General features: G+C 30.6%; 1 protein-coding gene across 1 annotated transcript; it reads right to left on the reverse strand.

Moving 5' to 3' along the window:
* Positions 1–428: 428 nt before the first annotated feature.
* LOC149949446 (protein white-like) lies at positions 429–9411 on the reverse strand. Its single transcript, XM_090169420.1, has 11 exons — positions 9328–9411; positions 9142–9240; positions 8597–8835; positions 8307–8409; positions 6014–6097; positions 5917–5945; positions 4432–4537; positions 3360–3491; positions 2034–2126; positions 1001–1058; positions 429–517 (listed from the first exon to the last, which is right to left on the reverse strand). Exons 1-11 carry the CDS (start codon positions 9394–9396, stop codon positions 429–431), a joined length of 1101 nt encoding a protein of 366 aa, XP_090025546.1. The 5' UTR covers positions 9397–9411.
* Between the last annotated feature and the right edge of the window lie 7787 nt (positions 9412–17198).

Raw genomic sequence — 17198 nt, forward strand, 5'->3', positions numbered from 1 at the left:
TTGAAATTATAAAAAAACGATTTATTTAATGATGACTCATAAAAGACATAAATTTTAACAAAAAAACTTTATTTTGAGTACTACGAACTTGTTTTTTTATAACCTCCAATCTTATTGAAATATATGGCAATAATAACCAATTTAATTGGAAGTTTCGGAGTATGCTCGAAATCTCTCATTAGAATGTTTTCTCTACCTACTACTGGCGGAAAAGTAAATTTTATAAAATTACTTAACGTTTTTCGTTTTTCTCAAATGAACATATTTAGAGTCTCCCTACCATAAAATATCTCCTAAGATTTGTATAGTTCTAGATAAATACTTTTAAAAAAGCCGGATCGGGAAATTGGAAAAACCCTGCATATCAACTAACGTCGTAAGTGTTGTTTCGCAGTCCAACATTGGTTCTCAAATATATTTAAATATATTTAGCGCTTACCAAATTGTATGCTGGTGAACATCACTAGAAACGTGACAAAAAATAACCAAAAGAAAGTCGATGTTTCATACGGAAGACCTTAAAAACAAATATTTAGTTATTGAATAATTAATAATAATTAATATTATATTATAAAATTAAATTTATGAGGGCTCGAAGGGAAATTACGTCCGAAGAAAAGATTTTTGTTTATACCCGCTTCAATAAAGTCACTCTGACAGTTTGGCCCTCTTAGCGGCCAAAACAGTGAAATTTTATATTTAACCCGTTGAGTGTACAATCGAAAGTTCTTGGTCTAAGTTTTTAGAGCTTTCAAAGATTTTAGTCGAAGAAAATAAATCGTCATGATACTAGTTATAAATTAAGCAATACACTGAAAGCAATGTTTAATTATCCGTGTAAGTGTACACTTTGGAGATTTATCGCTGGCTTAGCAGAAGAAAATTAAGAGGTTTATGAGCTTATCCCGTTGGCCACTACGTGGCTTATGTAGACTGGAAATGCTGGCTAACATTAACATTTATGGTTTGCTTGCAATAATTGAATGATTGTTACACTTACCTCCGGAAAAATATATAATTATCACTAAAGGTATGGACACCAGTGTATACCAAATGATCTGCAAAAAAAGATAAACAATTTAATACTATCTATTGAAATCTAATTTTCACATGAACTCGATAACAAGTGGCCTAAAATAATAAATTAGACTGGAATTTGGGAGGTGAATTGCAAATCAACTTCAGGTTTTTTCGGAATGAAAGCTCTTTATTTTAACATAATTTATATATTTTTTATGTTTTAAATTTGAAATGAAAGCTTACGCAGCAGCAATAGTTATTGATATAAATTAACTTGTCCTACTTGTTTTTATGTTTCTTTGAAGTCCTGTCTTTTACTTTTACATGACTTCGAGCGTGTGATATTTGAATTTTGGATTTTCTAGCGCGCGTGCTTAGATTGTTGCAATAAAGCTCTGTTTTGTTACATTACAGCGACATATTTTATTTATTTGTTTTTGTTCATTTTTTTCGTTTTATTTATAGAAACATCTATTGAAGAGAATCTGACGGGAAAATAGTATTCATCCGCCTACGAGGGGAAGCCTTAGAATTAACACGTTTTTTGACCGACGCGACGGCGAGGGCGAGACTTTTGTATGAAGTTATATCTACTTTTGAGGCTACGAAGCCTCAAAGGTCGAGTTGACAAAATATAAAAGGCGCAGAAGCAGAGTTGACACATTTTTCGGTCTTATATCGTTTTTAGTAGTTCAGTAGTTTTCTAAGAATCGTGAAAAAATAAGCATTGAAAATTCAAAAGCTAGTTTTACGTTGCTGTAGTCTTTATACGTTGTTTCTCAGTAATCTACTCAGGCAGCCTTCTTACATTCGGAAATATATCTCCTTCCATCACGGGACTAAGATATACTTTCCCGGTTCTCAATAGCACGTGGTTTTGTAGCAGCACCCACAAAAACGATTTTGATGCTCTTTAAGGCGCGGTGACCAAAATTTGGTGAACCTCTTTAAAGGGACAGTATTTCATAGCTTTGTTTACATTTATGGATTTATAAAAAGTGGCATTTACTTACTGCAACCACAATTAAACTCAAAAGGAAAGCAAATGAGTTGTAAAGATATTTCTGTTGTTCTTTGTAGACGAGTTGTAATTGCAAGCCAAGGCTCTGAAAATAACAAAATTTTAAGTACAGTTTTGAAATACGCTTTAACGATAATGTGAAATCTGAAATGAGTAACTTGGCCACTATTATTACTAATGATTAAAATTACATTGTAAAGTGTCAGTTTCTTCGAGATATTCTCTTAAAAAGGGATCAAGACCAAATTAAGTAAAATCCGCTATACCCTTTCTCGGAGAAGAATCTATAGATTCTGTTTTAAATGTCAAAATAAATCTAAAATTAAAGATAAAGTACCCAAAGGGCAGCTTTAGTTAAGATTCAATAATTCTACGTTCTTTACGAATTAGATTTAAGCGTTTTAAGGCCTTGGCGTTAAATGGTATCGATACTGTGGCGCTATTTCTATATTTTAGCATCAATGTGAAGAAAATAAAGTAATTACTTTACTTAAGCTAAAGTAGCATATTTGAGTTCCCCATATATACCATAACTGAACGTCCATAAGTATTTGCTATAATTTTAAGTTACAAAGGCCGTCTAAGACAAGATTTCGATCGGAAATTTTAAAACGAACCCATTTAACATTAAATTGTCATCTAGTCTAGGACAATTTTAATAATCAAGTCATTCTATAGCCGCCATCAAATTTCTGCCATTTTAATCATTCGATCTACAACTTTTTACGTCATTTTCGGTTATTTTTAGGGTTTGTACGGGGACCCGGTCACGAAGATGAAAAAGTCAAGGTTTCTTTTCTTGGATTTTATTTTGAGGAATATATTTCATAAGTTAATTTTCAACGACTAATTCTCTCAGTACAACAATCTGAAACAAATTCCACGTTTTGATCACCAACGTGGTTGGATGATGCTTCTCTGAAAGGTTCCGGGCTCTTGTAGAAGCGGTAAATTAGTGCTACGTTATGCCACACGAGTTGAAGATGAGGCTTTCTGTGGTGCCACTAATATTTGTAGATTCGTATTTAAGTTTAGTAATCCATTTTTTATGAGTTCTCGAGTTGCAAAAAAGATATCTTGCCATAAAGGTCAGTTTACTCTCGACATACAGGAGATAATATTAATAGAGAGTTCCTTGATACCCGAAAACGTTGGGCGTTAAAAGTAGATGTCCATAGTGTGGCTTTGAGAGATTCTGGGGCAATATGGTTCATACCAATATGAATTCATTTTGGTAAGATATTAAACAGCAGATTCTTCCTTAAATTTGACACGGCATTATGAAAAGTTATTATTGTATATAAAAAGGAAGACTTACCACAGCTTCAAATACAAGTGGAAAGTAGCCCAGGCCGACCACTAAGTGGAAAACTATCCCAATAATATTTTCAGCTCCCACGTCAGTTAAACGTTGTTTTCCGAAGCATAGTGCTACAATAACAGCGAAAATCTGACCAGAAAAAGAAATCAGTACGATTGGGCCAGATATTTCGTTACACTCAATAATTTGATCGAATCCAAATCGAATATTTGATTAAAAATGATCACGAATATTCGTCTTTCCTGGTCAAATAGACAAATATTCGAAAAGGGCCGTGGGAAATGTTTCCTATTTCAAATAGTTTGCGACACTGGTGAGGTTTTTTATTGAAAGGTTAAAGGCAGTGGCTGATTAACCAATACCCTGAGTAGGTTTAAACCTTGGGACCTGGAAACTTTTCCAAAAGGTTGGGGGCTCGGGACTAGGCTAAAGCCAGGTTATACACGGCAGAATAAAGCTTAAGCCTAGATAAACTCGTTGTCGTTACTCCGCCACTGTTCTTATGCCATCAAAATATAACGCGATGGATAGTGATAGAGCGTTGGACGGGCAAACTGTTAGGTCTGTTTTTGACTAGATTATTGAACATTTGTATGTTTTATATTTCTTAAAAAGATTTGATCAATACAAATGACTTGGCGTTTTCCATTTAAAAGATTCGATTTGGTATTTGATTTGTCTAGAAAAACTAACTTATTCGTTTCGATCAGCATAATATAGTATTTCCACACCTTAAGTAAAGAGGGCTCTTTTATAACAAAAGTAATGGCATTATAACGCCTGTTTTACAATGCAAGGAGCAGAAATAATTTGATCACAATGAAGTTTCTGGACTAATGTATTAACAAAATCGTAAATTTTTATCAAGATGATCATATTTGAAAAATTTAGGATATAGAATATTATACAGTGTGCAGAGTTACCCCTCGGAACCAACTTGTGCTTCCCCTCCACATGCTAGTGAAATGTGACACGGTCTTTTACAAGGAGCAACTCAAAACCATATATTTCGGGGTATACTGTATATTACGGCATTGTTAAATTGCGTGAAATTTTATCTGAAACTTACCAAAAGTGTTCCCACGTGCCCATAGACCTTTTTATTTATCCGAGTTTTCATCTTAAGCTCCCTTTCAGCGAGAACTTTGATCTGTGTCCAGAATGAAGCCTGCGTTCTAAAAATTGGAAGTAATATAAGTATATTTTAATTTAACCCTCATATAGGCCAATTAAATATTGTAGTCCTCAAAAAGTTTTCAATTCTTATAACATCAAGTTTATAAAGCTTATCTTATTATATTTTTTCTAAAAATATTCAGCCAATCCCATGAACAAGGCACCAGCTTAGGACCAAGTCATCTAGCGACTTTTAACGCCTTTAACAACTACACACTTCTAACAAAATCTACGCGGACCAATAAAGCTTCCTTCCACGTTTAAACGTCAATGACAATATGTGTATGAGTAAAAAATGGCATTTAAAGTTTGCTGGCTTCTTTCCTAAGTTACACATGTTAAGCTGCAATGTACTTACGCTACTTACCAAAATATTAAGATGACTTACCAAGTTTTACCGCTTCTTACAAATCAATTCAGATTATTAAAATTTTGCATGCTTATGCCTAAAACTGCGCATATATTGTTGTGCCAAGTTGGTACTGTACTGCCCAAGTGCATACGATGCCCTTATAAGCTAGCAAACGTCTCACAAAATCAACCCAGACCATTTTAGTTACCTTACACCTTTGTTCATCAATTATCGCGTGTTTAGGGGTCATAAAATGACAATTAAAATTTGCTCGGTACTGACCATAAAGTTGTCCATGTTAACCAGCAATGTTCGCAAGCTACTTCCCAAATTCTTAAGATAACTTACCATTTTTTCCCAGTTCCTACAAATCGATACCGATTATCAAATGTTTGCACACTTATAGCTAAAATACATTGTTGTTCAAAGTTGGTACAGTACTTTCCAAGTGCATACGATGTCCTTACAAGATAGCACGTGACTGACAAAATCTACCAGATCGTTAAAGTAACCTTCCACAATGATGGTATGTGTACGTGTCATAAAATTACATTTTAAAGTTTACTCACTACTGACCTAAGTTGCACATGTTAACCCGCAATAATTACGATTGTAGAGCTGGCTAATTCTTATAATGAAAATTTCTAAACACGCTCTCTAAAACATGACCTCAAGATTAAAGTACATCAACTCCTTTTCGCTCTTAATGCGTGAAAAATGGTGCGCAGAAAACGTACACTTAACGCTCGTTTTATTCAAGACAGTCTTTTGTTCTGGTTATAGAATGTCCATAGTTCCAGTGACCCCATTCCCAGTGGTTCCTCGATTTAACCAATAAAATTCCGGGTGTAGGGGTGTAAACGAACAATATGGGCGCTAAGAGACTCGAAAAACAGAGCAAAACTATTTTAGCAGCTAACAAACTACGTATATCGCTTACGTTTCATTAACCCCTTCAAAGTTAGTGAAGTGTTTATTTTAATAAGTGTCGAGTAATACGACTAGTTAATATATTAAAATTCTTACCCTGTCGTAATGAAGGTCTTCTTCAAATACTAAAATGAATTGAACTTTTAGCGAAAATTAAAATATAAAATCAGTCGAACCAGATGTTAGCACAGACCTTTTTGACGCTTCTTCTTTGTTGGACTTCTGACACGCCGCAGTTCCGGTCTCTTTCTGTCGCTTTAAAGGCGTCACAAATCATCTGAATTAAAATGTCAGTTATCATATTAATAATCAGCTGGCGCATGAAAGAAATAAAAATATGTATCTTCGTTGTAAATAATTTTATTTAGAGAACTGAATTTGATTTTGATTCTTCGGGAAAAAATACAAAAAAACTATAAAATTTTTAATTAACTTTTAATTAATTTTTAATTAAATTAATTTTTAATTAATTTTTAATTTATTTTTAATTAATTTTTCATTAATTTCCAATTAATTTTTAATTTATTTACAATGTATTCTTAATTTATTTATTTACAATGTATGCTTAATTTATTTATTCACAAAGTATTTTAAATTTATTTATTAATAATGTATTTTGAATTTATTTATTAATAATGTATTTTTAATTTATTTATTAATAATGTATTTTGAATTTATTTATTAATCATGTATTTTGAATTTATTTATTAATAATGTATTTTGAATTTATTTATTAATAATGTATTTTGAATTTATTTATTAATAATGTATTTTGAATTTATTTATTAATAATGTATTTTGAATTTATTTATTAATAATGTATTTTGAATTTATTTAATAATATTTTTTTGAATTTATTTAATAATATTTTTTTGAATTTATTTATTAATAATGTATTTTGAATTTATTTATTAATAATGTATTTTGAATTTATTTATTAATAATGTATTTTGAATTTATTTAATAATATTTTTTTTGAATTTATTTATTAATAATGTATTTTGAATTTATTTATTAATAATGTATTTTGAATTTATTTATTAATAATGTATTTTGAATTTATTTATTAATAATGTATTTTGAATTTATTTATTAATAATGTATTTTGAATTTATTTATTAATAATGTATTTTGAATATATTTATTAATAATGTATTTTGAATTTATTTATTAATAATGTATTTTGAATTTATTTATTAATAATGTATTTTGAATATATTTATTAATAATGTATTTTGAATTTATTTATTAATAATGTATTTTGAATTTATTTATTAATAATGTATTTTGAATTTATTTATTAATAATGTATTTTGAATTTATTTAATAATATTTTTTTGAATTTATTTATTAATAATGTATTTTGAATTTATTTATTAATAATGTATTTTGAATTTATTTATTAATAATGTATTTTGAATTTATTTAATAATATTTTTTTTGAATTTATTTATTAATAATGTATTTTGAATTTATTTATTAATAATGTATTTTGAATTTATTTATTAATAATGTATTTTGAATTTATTTATTAATAATGTATTTTGAATTTATTTATTAATAATGTATTTTGAATTTATTTATTAATAATGTATTTTGAATATATTTATTAATAATGTATTTTGAATTTATTTATTAATAATGTATTTTGAATATATTTATTAATAATGTATTTTGAATTTATTTATTAATAATGTATTTTGAATTTATTTATTAATAATGTATTTTGAATTTATTTATTAATAATGTATTTTGAATTTATTTATTAATAATGTATTTTGAATTTATTTATTAATAATGTATTTTGAATTTATTTATTAATAATGTATTTTGAATTTATTTATTAATAATGTATTTTTAATTTATTTATTAATAATGTATTTTCAATTTATTTATTAATAATGTTATTTATTTTGAATTTATTTATTAATAATGTATTTTGAATTTATTTATTAATAATGTATTTTGAATTTATTTATTAATAATGTATTTTGAATATATTTATTAATAATGTATTTTGAATATATTTATTAATAATGTATTTTGAATATATTTATTAATAATGTATTTTGAATTAATTTATTAATAATGTATTTTGAATATATTTATTAATAATGTATTTTGAATTTATTTATTAATAATGTATTTTGAATTTATTTATTAATAATGTATTTTGAATTTATTTATTAATAATGTATTTTGAATTTATTAACTAATAATGTATTTTTAATTTATTTATTAATAATGTATTTTTAATTTATTTATTAATAATGTTATTTATTTTTAATTTATTTAGGTATATTAATTAATTTATTTTTAATTTATTAAGGTATATTAGTTTATTTAATTTTAATTTATTTAAGTATATTAATTTATTTTTTCATAACTTACGAAATATACTTTATATAAGAACTATCAACCGGTTTGTTTTTGAGATAGTAATTTTGACGATTTTCCTTCGAAATGCGGTTGTGGCTGTCACCTACCTTGGCCCTTTTTTGGCAATTCTCTTCATTTCCTGGAATTATAGCGAGAGAGTTAACGAAAAAATCTGATGGATTTGTATTGGGTTTCATTTGGTAGCCCAATCTGAAAAATATTATATTATTATTCTTAAGAGGTAGCCTTGCCAAAATTGTAAACTCCGGCTTTAAAAATTTAAGATTTAAATGAAAAATAATGCACATATAGCACAAACGGCCTTGAGGTTGGTCCTTTTAGAAGAACAAAAACAGTGTCAGCTATAAAAGTCGACAAGATACACCTTTCCACTTACTTATCGAAAAAGGTAATTGCGTCCGGAATTTTCCCTATGAAAGCAACTCTGGCGTTATGCATCAGCAATACGCGGTCAAACATGGCGAAAATGCCAGATGATGGTTGGTGAATGGTGCAGATGACCACCTTTCCCAGGTCTGCCAAGAATTTCAGAGATAACACGACATCGTGGGCCATGCTGCTATCTAATCCGGTGGTTGGTTCGTCGCATATAATCACAGGCGTGTCACTTATTGTCTAAAAGAAACCACGGGGGATTTGGGCATCTTATCAGTATAAATTCGGATATTATAACGAACCAAAAAACCAATTTCAATATAAACAAAAGTAGTATAAGACCCAAAAGTGTGTCTTATGCTACTTTTGATATAAATAATACTATTACAAAGCCTAGGATACTAACATGTCCGAATGAATTAAGTAAAATAGCTCGATTTCATGTACAAGTAAGAATATAACTAAATTCTGTTAGGTTCCAATTAAATTCAAATGAAGAGTGATTTCCCCCACTTTAATCCATTGAAAGACCAAATGGATTCGTACCTCTGTAGCCAGAACGAGTCTCTTGTATTCTCCGCCGGAGAGGGTCTTCATGAATCCAGGAATTCCAATCAGAGAGTGGGAGCATTTTTGCAATCGAAACTGCAAAAGTTATTATCACGCAAGTTACTCATCTTTCTTTGCAAGATTACTTTTCGAATATTAAAATTGTATCCTTCTAAAAATTACCTCTCTAAGAACCGATTCAATCCTGTCATTTATTTCGTTGCGTTTTATGTTTTTAATCTTTAATCTCATCTGAAATTAAAAAAACTTTAAAATGTCTTACTATTATATAATATTTTGGACATCAAGGCAAATTCGAAACTGCTATTTCTAGGACTGAATGAAGGTTTATATTCAATACGCTAAGAACAGTTGCCTACTTATTGGGGTTTTGATTTTCCCGTCGTCTGTTTTTACGTTAGATATGACGATAGCAGGAAACCTGAAGGTCTGCTTTATATATATATTTTTTTAATAAAATGTTGTAAAATATGATACAAGCTAAAATTTGCTAATTTATACACGGAATAGTCTCTTAATGTGATGTAATGTAGTTCATTTTCCGAAAAATTGAAATGTGGAAAAATTTCCGCAAATCCGAAAAATAAAAATTGAAATCAATATTCGTTTAATTTAACGCTTGACTAGTCTAGAGGTTTAGCTTTCCTTTGTGTATCTAAAAAGCGAGCAGAAAATGTAGCGACATTTATGCTTGCGAAAAATATTAGGCAAATCATGAAATGAAAACGTTTTTTTTTCCTTTTTTGAGGGGAAATACGGAAAGAGACCTAGGCAATTTTCAGGTAAAGTTTCCGACTTCCAACTACAATGGTAAGTTAGATTATTTGTAAGGATAGTTTATTGTACTTGATAAGGTAAGAATGCTCTTTTAGTTTTTACAGATGATAATATGTTTTGATTAGTTAAAGGTGGCTATAATAGAACCTTTTTATTTTTGGGAAAAGCTCAGAAAGTATAATTTAATTTGATTTAAAACAAACTCATTTGCCAATGTATTGAATTATAATTTGTTTTTTAAACTAAAATTAAATTTCTTAGTTTTAAAATTTTAAAAGAAAAATTTACTTAAAAAGTTATAAGCCATCACTTTATTATTTTGAACTAATATGGACAACAACCATCTTAATTACTACTGAATTACTTCCAAAGCCAATAGAGTATATACAATAAAAATCAAATACTTTTTTTAACTATAATATATAAAAATGGAACTTAGATGAGCTAGACTTTAAATTGATTTAATATCTAATGGATACTAATAACATTTAATTTGTAAAATACGTCAAATGTACGACGGTAAGGCAAAATTACGGCTTGATTCCAGCACAGACATCACAATTGAAATCTGTGAATTCGGCTCCCCACTGACGTCACCCTCCCGTCATCGGCTGCTTATGGAGCTAGCCAATATAATTTTTTTATGCTCCGTAGGCCCGAGGAGGATGCGGATGGTAGGCCCCCTAGAATTTATTCGAACTGGAGCTAAGTTTAGGAGTGAAAGTTTCCTCAGTAGATATCAACTGATTATCTTAAAAGTTGGCAATTAAATTAATTGTTTAAAAAAATTGAAATAAAATTTTAATTTTTGTTAAACTTATCATTTAGTAATTTGTTTAAAAATTTGACTGATTTTCTTAATTTATTTGGCTTTGGGATAAATTTAGCACTTGATACCATTTTTCAAGACTCGGGATTCGATTCAACACCCAAAAAACAGAACTCGCACAGCACCAGTTTCAATTCTTAGATATTTTTCAATATTCATAATAATTTCGTTACAAAACCTAGAATATTTTAGTAGCGAAAAATTACTTACACAGAAGAGAAGATGCTCTTTTACTGTCAGGTAGGGGAGGTAATCTTCGAATTGTTTCACGAATGACGATAATCGTGTCAATGTGGCCGATTTCATCACCTGCCCGTTCAATTTCACTTTTCCCTCGTACTCTACTCCTTGGCATGTTCTTCCGGAAAGTAAATTGAGCAAAGTAGTTTTGCCAGCGCCACTTGCTCCCATAACGGCCAGAATCTCCCCACTTTTCACTTCTCCTGAAACTGTGTCATTTTTATCAGTACTGTAGATTTCCAATTACTCTTCGTCTTTGAAGGATATCGATTGGTGATGCAAAAATATCGATTGATGATAAAAAAATATGTATTGGTGATGCAAAAATATCGATTGATGATAAAAAAATATGTATTGGTGATACGAAAATAACCCTATTTATTCGTGGTAATAATACCAAACTTACAACTAAGATAACATTTCTAATTAAAGAATTATTTTTTGTGGCTATTAATTATCATTAAACTAAAGTACCCAAGCTATAATTTCAATTTTGTTGACAAGGTATTTAATAATAATTCTTAAGCGATGTAATTTTCCTATTAAGATATTAAAAAAGCCTTTCCTACCGTGGTCGAGAATTGTCCTCCCAGATTCCTGGCCAGCGAACGGATTCCACTTACGCTCGGGGACAGCTTTGGCCAAGATTGAACTCCATGAAAACACCAGTTGCTCGTCCCGTCCACCGTTCGTTTCTTGACTTTCGGCCATTGAACTACTGTAAAAAGTAAAACAATGGTATACTTTGAATATTCACGATCAAAATTTAAATAAATTATCAAATATTTGATGCCGTAGAAACTGTTTCTGTATGCGGAAAAATATAGGAACAGGCTAAAATATTTTTTCTGGTATCTATAAAAACCTTTATTTCATAATTCTTATACAGGGTGTCCACTATAAAACGATCCAGACCTAATAATTGAAAAGCTATTTTTCCAAGGAATTTGATATTTTTCGATGAAGTATCACGCGCACATTAGATGAGACAAAACTCAATAACCTTGAACTATGTCCTCAAATCATTCAAAAACTTTATCAAGAACCGTTATATTTAGAGACTCCGTTCCAATAAGAAAGGTGTGTGCCCTCGCATTTTATGTCCAAATGGCTTGGAATAGATGTAAATTGGCTAATAGAAAGCCAAGAAAATAAACACCAAAAACAAGGTCATAATTAAAAAGGTTCAAGACATCATGCTTCAATGTTAATAATTTAGAAAGTACTTGTACTACAGCATCGTCAATTGCAGGACAAATTTACTCTGTTAATTAAGATATCTTTTACTATTAAACTTTGGTTGACCTTGAACTATGTCTTCATGGTCTCTCGAAACCGTTAGTGTGCGCCATCGCTTTTTGAATCCAAATTCGTTTCAACCAACCTATTCTGAGCTTATTTGAAATATCTTGATAATTAGTCTTTGATTTTTTTTGTAATCTTCTTGTTTTTGGTGTTTAATTTATTAGCTTACTATTGGCCAATTAACATCGGTTCAGAGCTACATTAGCATAAAATATCATGGCGCAGACCTTTCTAATTGGAACCGAGACTCTAAGCCTAACGGTTATCAAGATATATTTTGAATGAACTTGAGAACATGGTTCAAGGTCATTGAGTTTTGTATCATCTAATGACCGCCTGCGCGTGCTATTCCATCTCAAAATATCAAATACCTAGAGAAAATAGCTTTCCAATTAATAGCTCTGGATCGATTTTTAGTGGACACCCTGTATACACAGAAAAAAAGGTGTTTAGATACTAAACACTTTCTTAAACACCAAAATGCAACAGAATATTTATTTAAAAACGATCATGTTCAGGCGATAGTGGTGTTCAGCTTTGCAACATCATGCGTTTAGAAATTAAACGTATTATTCGCTTATCATATTTATCGTTAAAACGTGTTTAGATAGAATACGTTCAGAGATTAAACATATTAAATGATTTTCGCGCTTACAATGAAAACCCGTCTTAAGATTTTTAAGATTAGTTTCTAAACGTGTTCAAAGGTTCGGGTGTTGTGGTTTAAGACATGTGTTAATTTGCCGTATACGCCACTCTTTGAGTAGCCCTATATTTGAGTGTTTTAATTACGATCTACAATAACATTAATATTAATTGGCTACGAAATAATGAAACCTACTGCCTATACTGTCGATTTCATTTCTTTAACTGCCTGATTATATTTTAGCGCTATTAATTTAAATTATATTTGTGTTAATACGACCTTAAATCACATCAAAAGTAGTGTTATTTTATTAGTTTTTAGTAGTTCATTTTCAATTATTGATTTATATACATTAGTGTTATTTAATTAGTCTTAATAACCAATAACTTAAAAGTATGAGATGATATAGGAACCCGGTCCATATTGTAGTTAACTCTATTAATATATCGGTGATTAACGAATATTATTATTTTTAGAAAAATAGAAAACGAAATTAAACGAAATATATAGACAACGCGAAATATACATTAAACTCGTAACGCAATATACACTTAGTAAACATCAGTGTTTAGCATTATGTTTAAAAACCACGAAGTTTAATTTCTAAACATGACCTCTTACCAGCTGTTCCGGTTTGGAACACTACCGGAAGAGTGTTTGAGAAACTCGTTTTATTTAAAAAGATGTGTTTAACACCAACTCTTACCCATGTTTAGCTTTCAAACATGTTTAGATGTTAAAAACCTAAACACCTTTTTTTGTGTATGTGCATGCACATAAACTACCCCGGTCCTTAAATTTTAAATCAAACGTTTCGTACTTGAAGGAATTCGTTGTATGCATATAAATTGAATAATAGTTTAGAGGATTATGAACCACATCACGTCCATTTGTGTATCCATAAATCCTCAGAAAAAGGTAACTAGTAGGGATGCAACGGATAACCGGAACCGAGAGGAACCGAGTAAATTCAAGGAACCGTAACCGAAACCGGAACCGATAATATAAAAATTTGATAACCGTATCCGGAACCAGAACCGATATTTGTAAAAAAATGATAACCGAAACCGGAACCGGAACCGAATTTTTCATTGTTTTAAACGGTTTTTAAACGGTTCTATAACTTTCTTTACCAACATTTAACGCGTGTTGAAATTTAGTAATTAAACTTACTAATTGACTATTAGTTTTTCATATAAGCTCATCTTTATCCTATCTCAGATAACTCTATGTGGGTTTCTATGTAACTCTCAACTGACACACCCTTTCGTATTCTCAATTGAAAATGGGCTCGTCCTCCAAATGTTTGCTTTAAAAACTGGAATAATCCGGAAATCCGTGATAGTTTTAGTTTTAAATTCTTCAGTCAGAAAACTCGACACAATTTCACAAATGTAGAAAAGGCCACAAAAAATATTTGTCGTCTACTGCTACTAGTGTGCCTTCCGAGAAATTATTAAGTGGGGCAATGGGGAAGCATAATTTTTGATCCCCTTCGCAACCGACTTAGAGGAGAAATGGCAGAAAAGCCAGTGGCGTAAATAACGACCCGGGGGGGGGCTTACATGGAGGGGCCCCCAAATTGCCTATGGGACTGTGTACGGTCCAACCGCGCGAGGCCTCGTCTAGTTTTTTCTCTTGTCAGCTCAAGTTAATGTTCTACTTGCTTCAAATATTTCTTTATATTTCAAATATGTTATAAATACAGCCACAATAACCGTCGCATCAATAAAATCCAAACAACGTACATAATTAAAGTAACATACTGAAGTTTGAAAAGTATCGAGACACGTGTTTTATAGCAGATCGTTAAACCTTGTAAATTAATAACTAAGTTGTGTTTCTGAATTTAAAGTTTTTAAGGTAAGGCTCATTCGTTTGCATAATATAATCACTGGCCTGGGTAGTTTTTGTCTAGAAAATCTAAAATTTCAACTTATGCATTTACTTACATTTCACAAATGACAATGCTTATTGAATGAAATAATATGCACTCCATTTAGAACGATATACTCAACTGAACTCAAAACTTGTCATAGAAATCTCGTCTTTATATTTTTCAATGAAATGAGGCACGGGTGTAGGAACCAGGGGGGCAATACCCCTCCCTAGAATTTTGCTGGGAGGGGCAACTAATGTTATTGCCCCTTCAACGTTTTGGTCAGTTGAAATCTTCAAAAGCTCAAATTCTCAATTTAAAAGCATATAAAGCTTATAAAAGCTCAACTGTTTCTTTTCCCGCCAAATTACATAGAAGTCAAACAGTAACACATGCATTCGGTGAAGCTACAATCCAAGTTCTACCAGAACCTTTGTTTTAATGCTCCAGACGCTGATTGCCGTGATTTATCTTATTCGTTTCACTTAGGGCTTAAAGCCATTTTTAAGCGTTTTATATATTTAACATGCAAGTACGTGTTAAATCTAATTGAAGAAGGCGATACATGTTAGCCCTAACTCAAGATGGCGATAATCACGACTCGGCCTTAATGATTATAAGGGACCCCAAAAACAGTTTCGAGGGAGGACCCCAAACCCATTGCTACGTCACTGAGAAAGCTACTAATTTTAAAATATAATTTATCAAAAACAAATTTTATTTTCTAAATAAATAAATGTGGTGGATTTTATTTCTCTTTAACTTCATTTCAATTGCTTGTGAATTTAACTTTAATTAATACTAAACACACGGAACCGTATAGGAACCGTTTAGGAACCGGAACCTATCGGTTCTAAATTTTGAGAAACGGAACTGAAACCGGAATTGATAAATTAAAATTTTAAGAACCGGAACCGATAAAGCAAAAATTTAGGATCCGGAACCGAGATAGTCCAAAAATGTGGAACCGTTGCATCCCTAGTAACTAGGCCAAATAATAAGATCTGAAGAATCTGTTGTTTTTATTAAATATATCAATCATATTTCCTGTATCAACGATCGCCATTTTCAGGGTCGAGATCGCCTGGTTATTCTTTATTATAATATTTTAAAATAGGCATATTTCCGAGATTTTGAGTAGTTATTTTTTACAATAAACCTTTTGGATATTTTCGAGATCATTTTATTATAATATTTTAATCTATTTGTTAGATTTTGATTTTTCTAACACAGCTTGTGCATTTATTTACAAGTACCCGATACATGCATTCATCTCCCACATCACTTTCCATTTTCATTATATTTGGAAGGGCTTGAAGAAATATTTGAGGCGGCTCAAGCGCCCTTAAAACACCCCAGCGACCAGACTGTTTCGCTGATAAATCAACGATTTCTACCATAAACTAGCAATGTCACATTTCGTCCTCGTTCATTCGTTCATCTCAAGGGTAGAGCGAACAGTGTTTTATACGGGACATCTGCCGAAATTGACTCCTCGCTGAAAAATGTTTACCAAATTTAACTTTCAAAGTCGTCGAAATAACGATTTTTCCAACTCTTCAAAAGTTTGACAAATCTGGAAAAGATTGTTGGGGGTAGCTTCCCCATGGTTGGTTCGTTATTTTTGAATTAATGTCTCTTTCAATCGAAGAGATAAGAAATTGATCGAGAAAATAGTTTTCAAAAAGATATTTCGCGGTTAAATTCTGTTTTAAATTCTGTTTTAAAGCTCGCGTTTTGCGATAGCCCATCATCAATTAAAAAATATTTTAAAATTATTCGTGTGATTTTTAATACGAATTATACGATCAACTCAAATAGTTAGTGCTACCGAGATAGCTAAACATTTCCTGCCACAAATACGAATATAATTTGCATACAGGGTTTTGTATTCCAAGCTGATTAGTTTTCGTGCTGATTTGTTCTGTATTCGATATATTAGGACACAGATATCGTGCTTTTAAAATTAACTTGAAAGATGCTAACACGTTTTGATGTAGATTCTTAAGATTTCGACGCGCGAGTTGTTCGCGATAAAAATTGATTTACAACACAGCTTTTTACCACTTTAAATGGTCAGATGCCGGTTGTTAGCATAAGCGCTCGAATTTTTATCAACACACTTGACAACAAAACAGAGATTGAGTCGATTTGAATGCCAGTTTTGTTCAATAAACTTAAGATAAACTATAGCTATGAAAACTGTTTTCAAGCTCAAGTGTCTACGTGGTTTATTGTCCACGTAAAAACTGCTTTACGGTAATACATGGATGCCCAAATATCGAATTTCATTTTAAAGGTCGAGTTCACCCTGTTTAGAGAAGTTATTTTTTATAGTAAATTATTATTATATTTTC

Source organism: Leiobunum rupestre, chromosome 3 (genome assembly GCF_980474605.1).
Source record: "Leiobunum rupestre chromosome 3, qqLeiRupe1.1.hap1, whole genome shotgun sequence".
Classification (NCBI taxonomy): Eukaryota; Metazoa; Arthropoda; class Arachnida; order Opiliones; family Sclerosomatidae; genus Leiobunum; species Leiobunum rupestre.

What these genes read in the sequence shown, in the direction of transcription:
- LOC149949446 (XM_090169420.1), bottom strand. Translation starts at nt 9,396, where the DNA reads ATGAGATTAAAGATTAAAAACATAAAACGCAACGAAATAAATGACAGG. An exon ending in GGCACGTGGGAACACTTTTG is followed by an intron (nt 3,492 to 4,431) that starts GTAAGTTTCAGA and finishes TTTTCTGGTCAG; the next exon opens with ATTTTCGCTGTTATTGTAGC. An exon ending in CACTTGTATTTGAAGCTGTG is followed by an intron (nt 2,127 to 3,359) that starts GTAAGTCTTCCT and finishes TGTTATTTTCAG; the next exon opens with AGCCTTGGCTTGCAATTACA.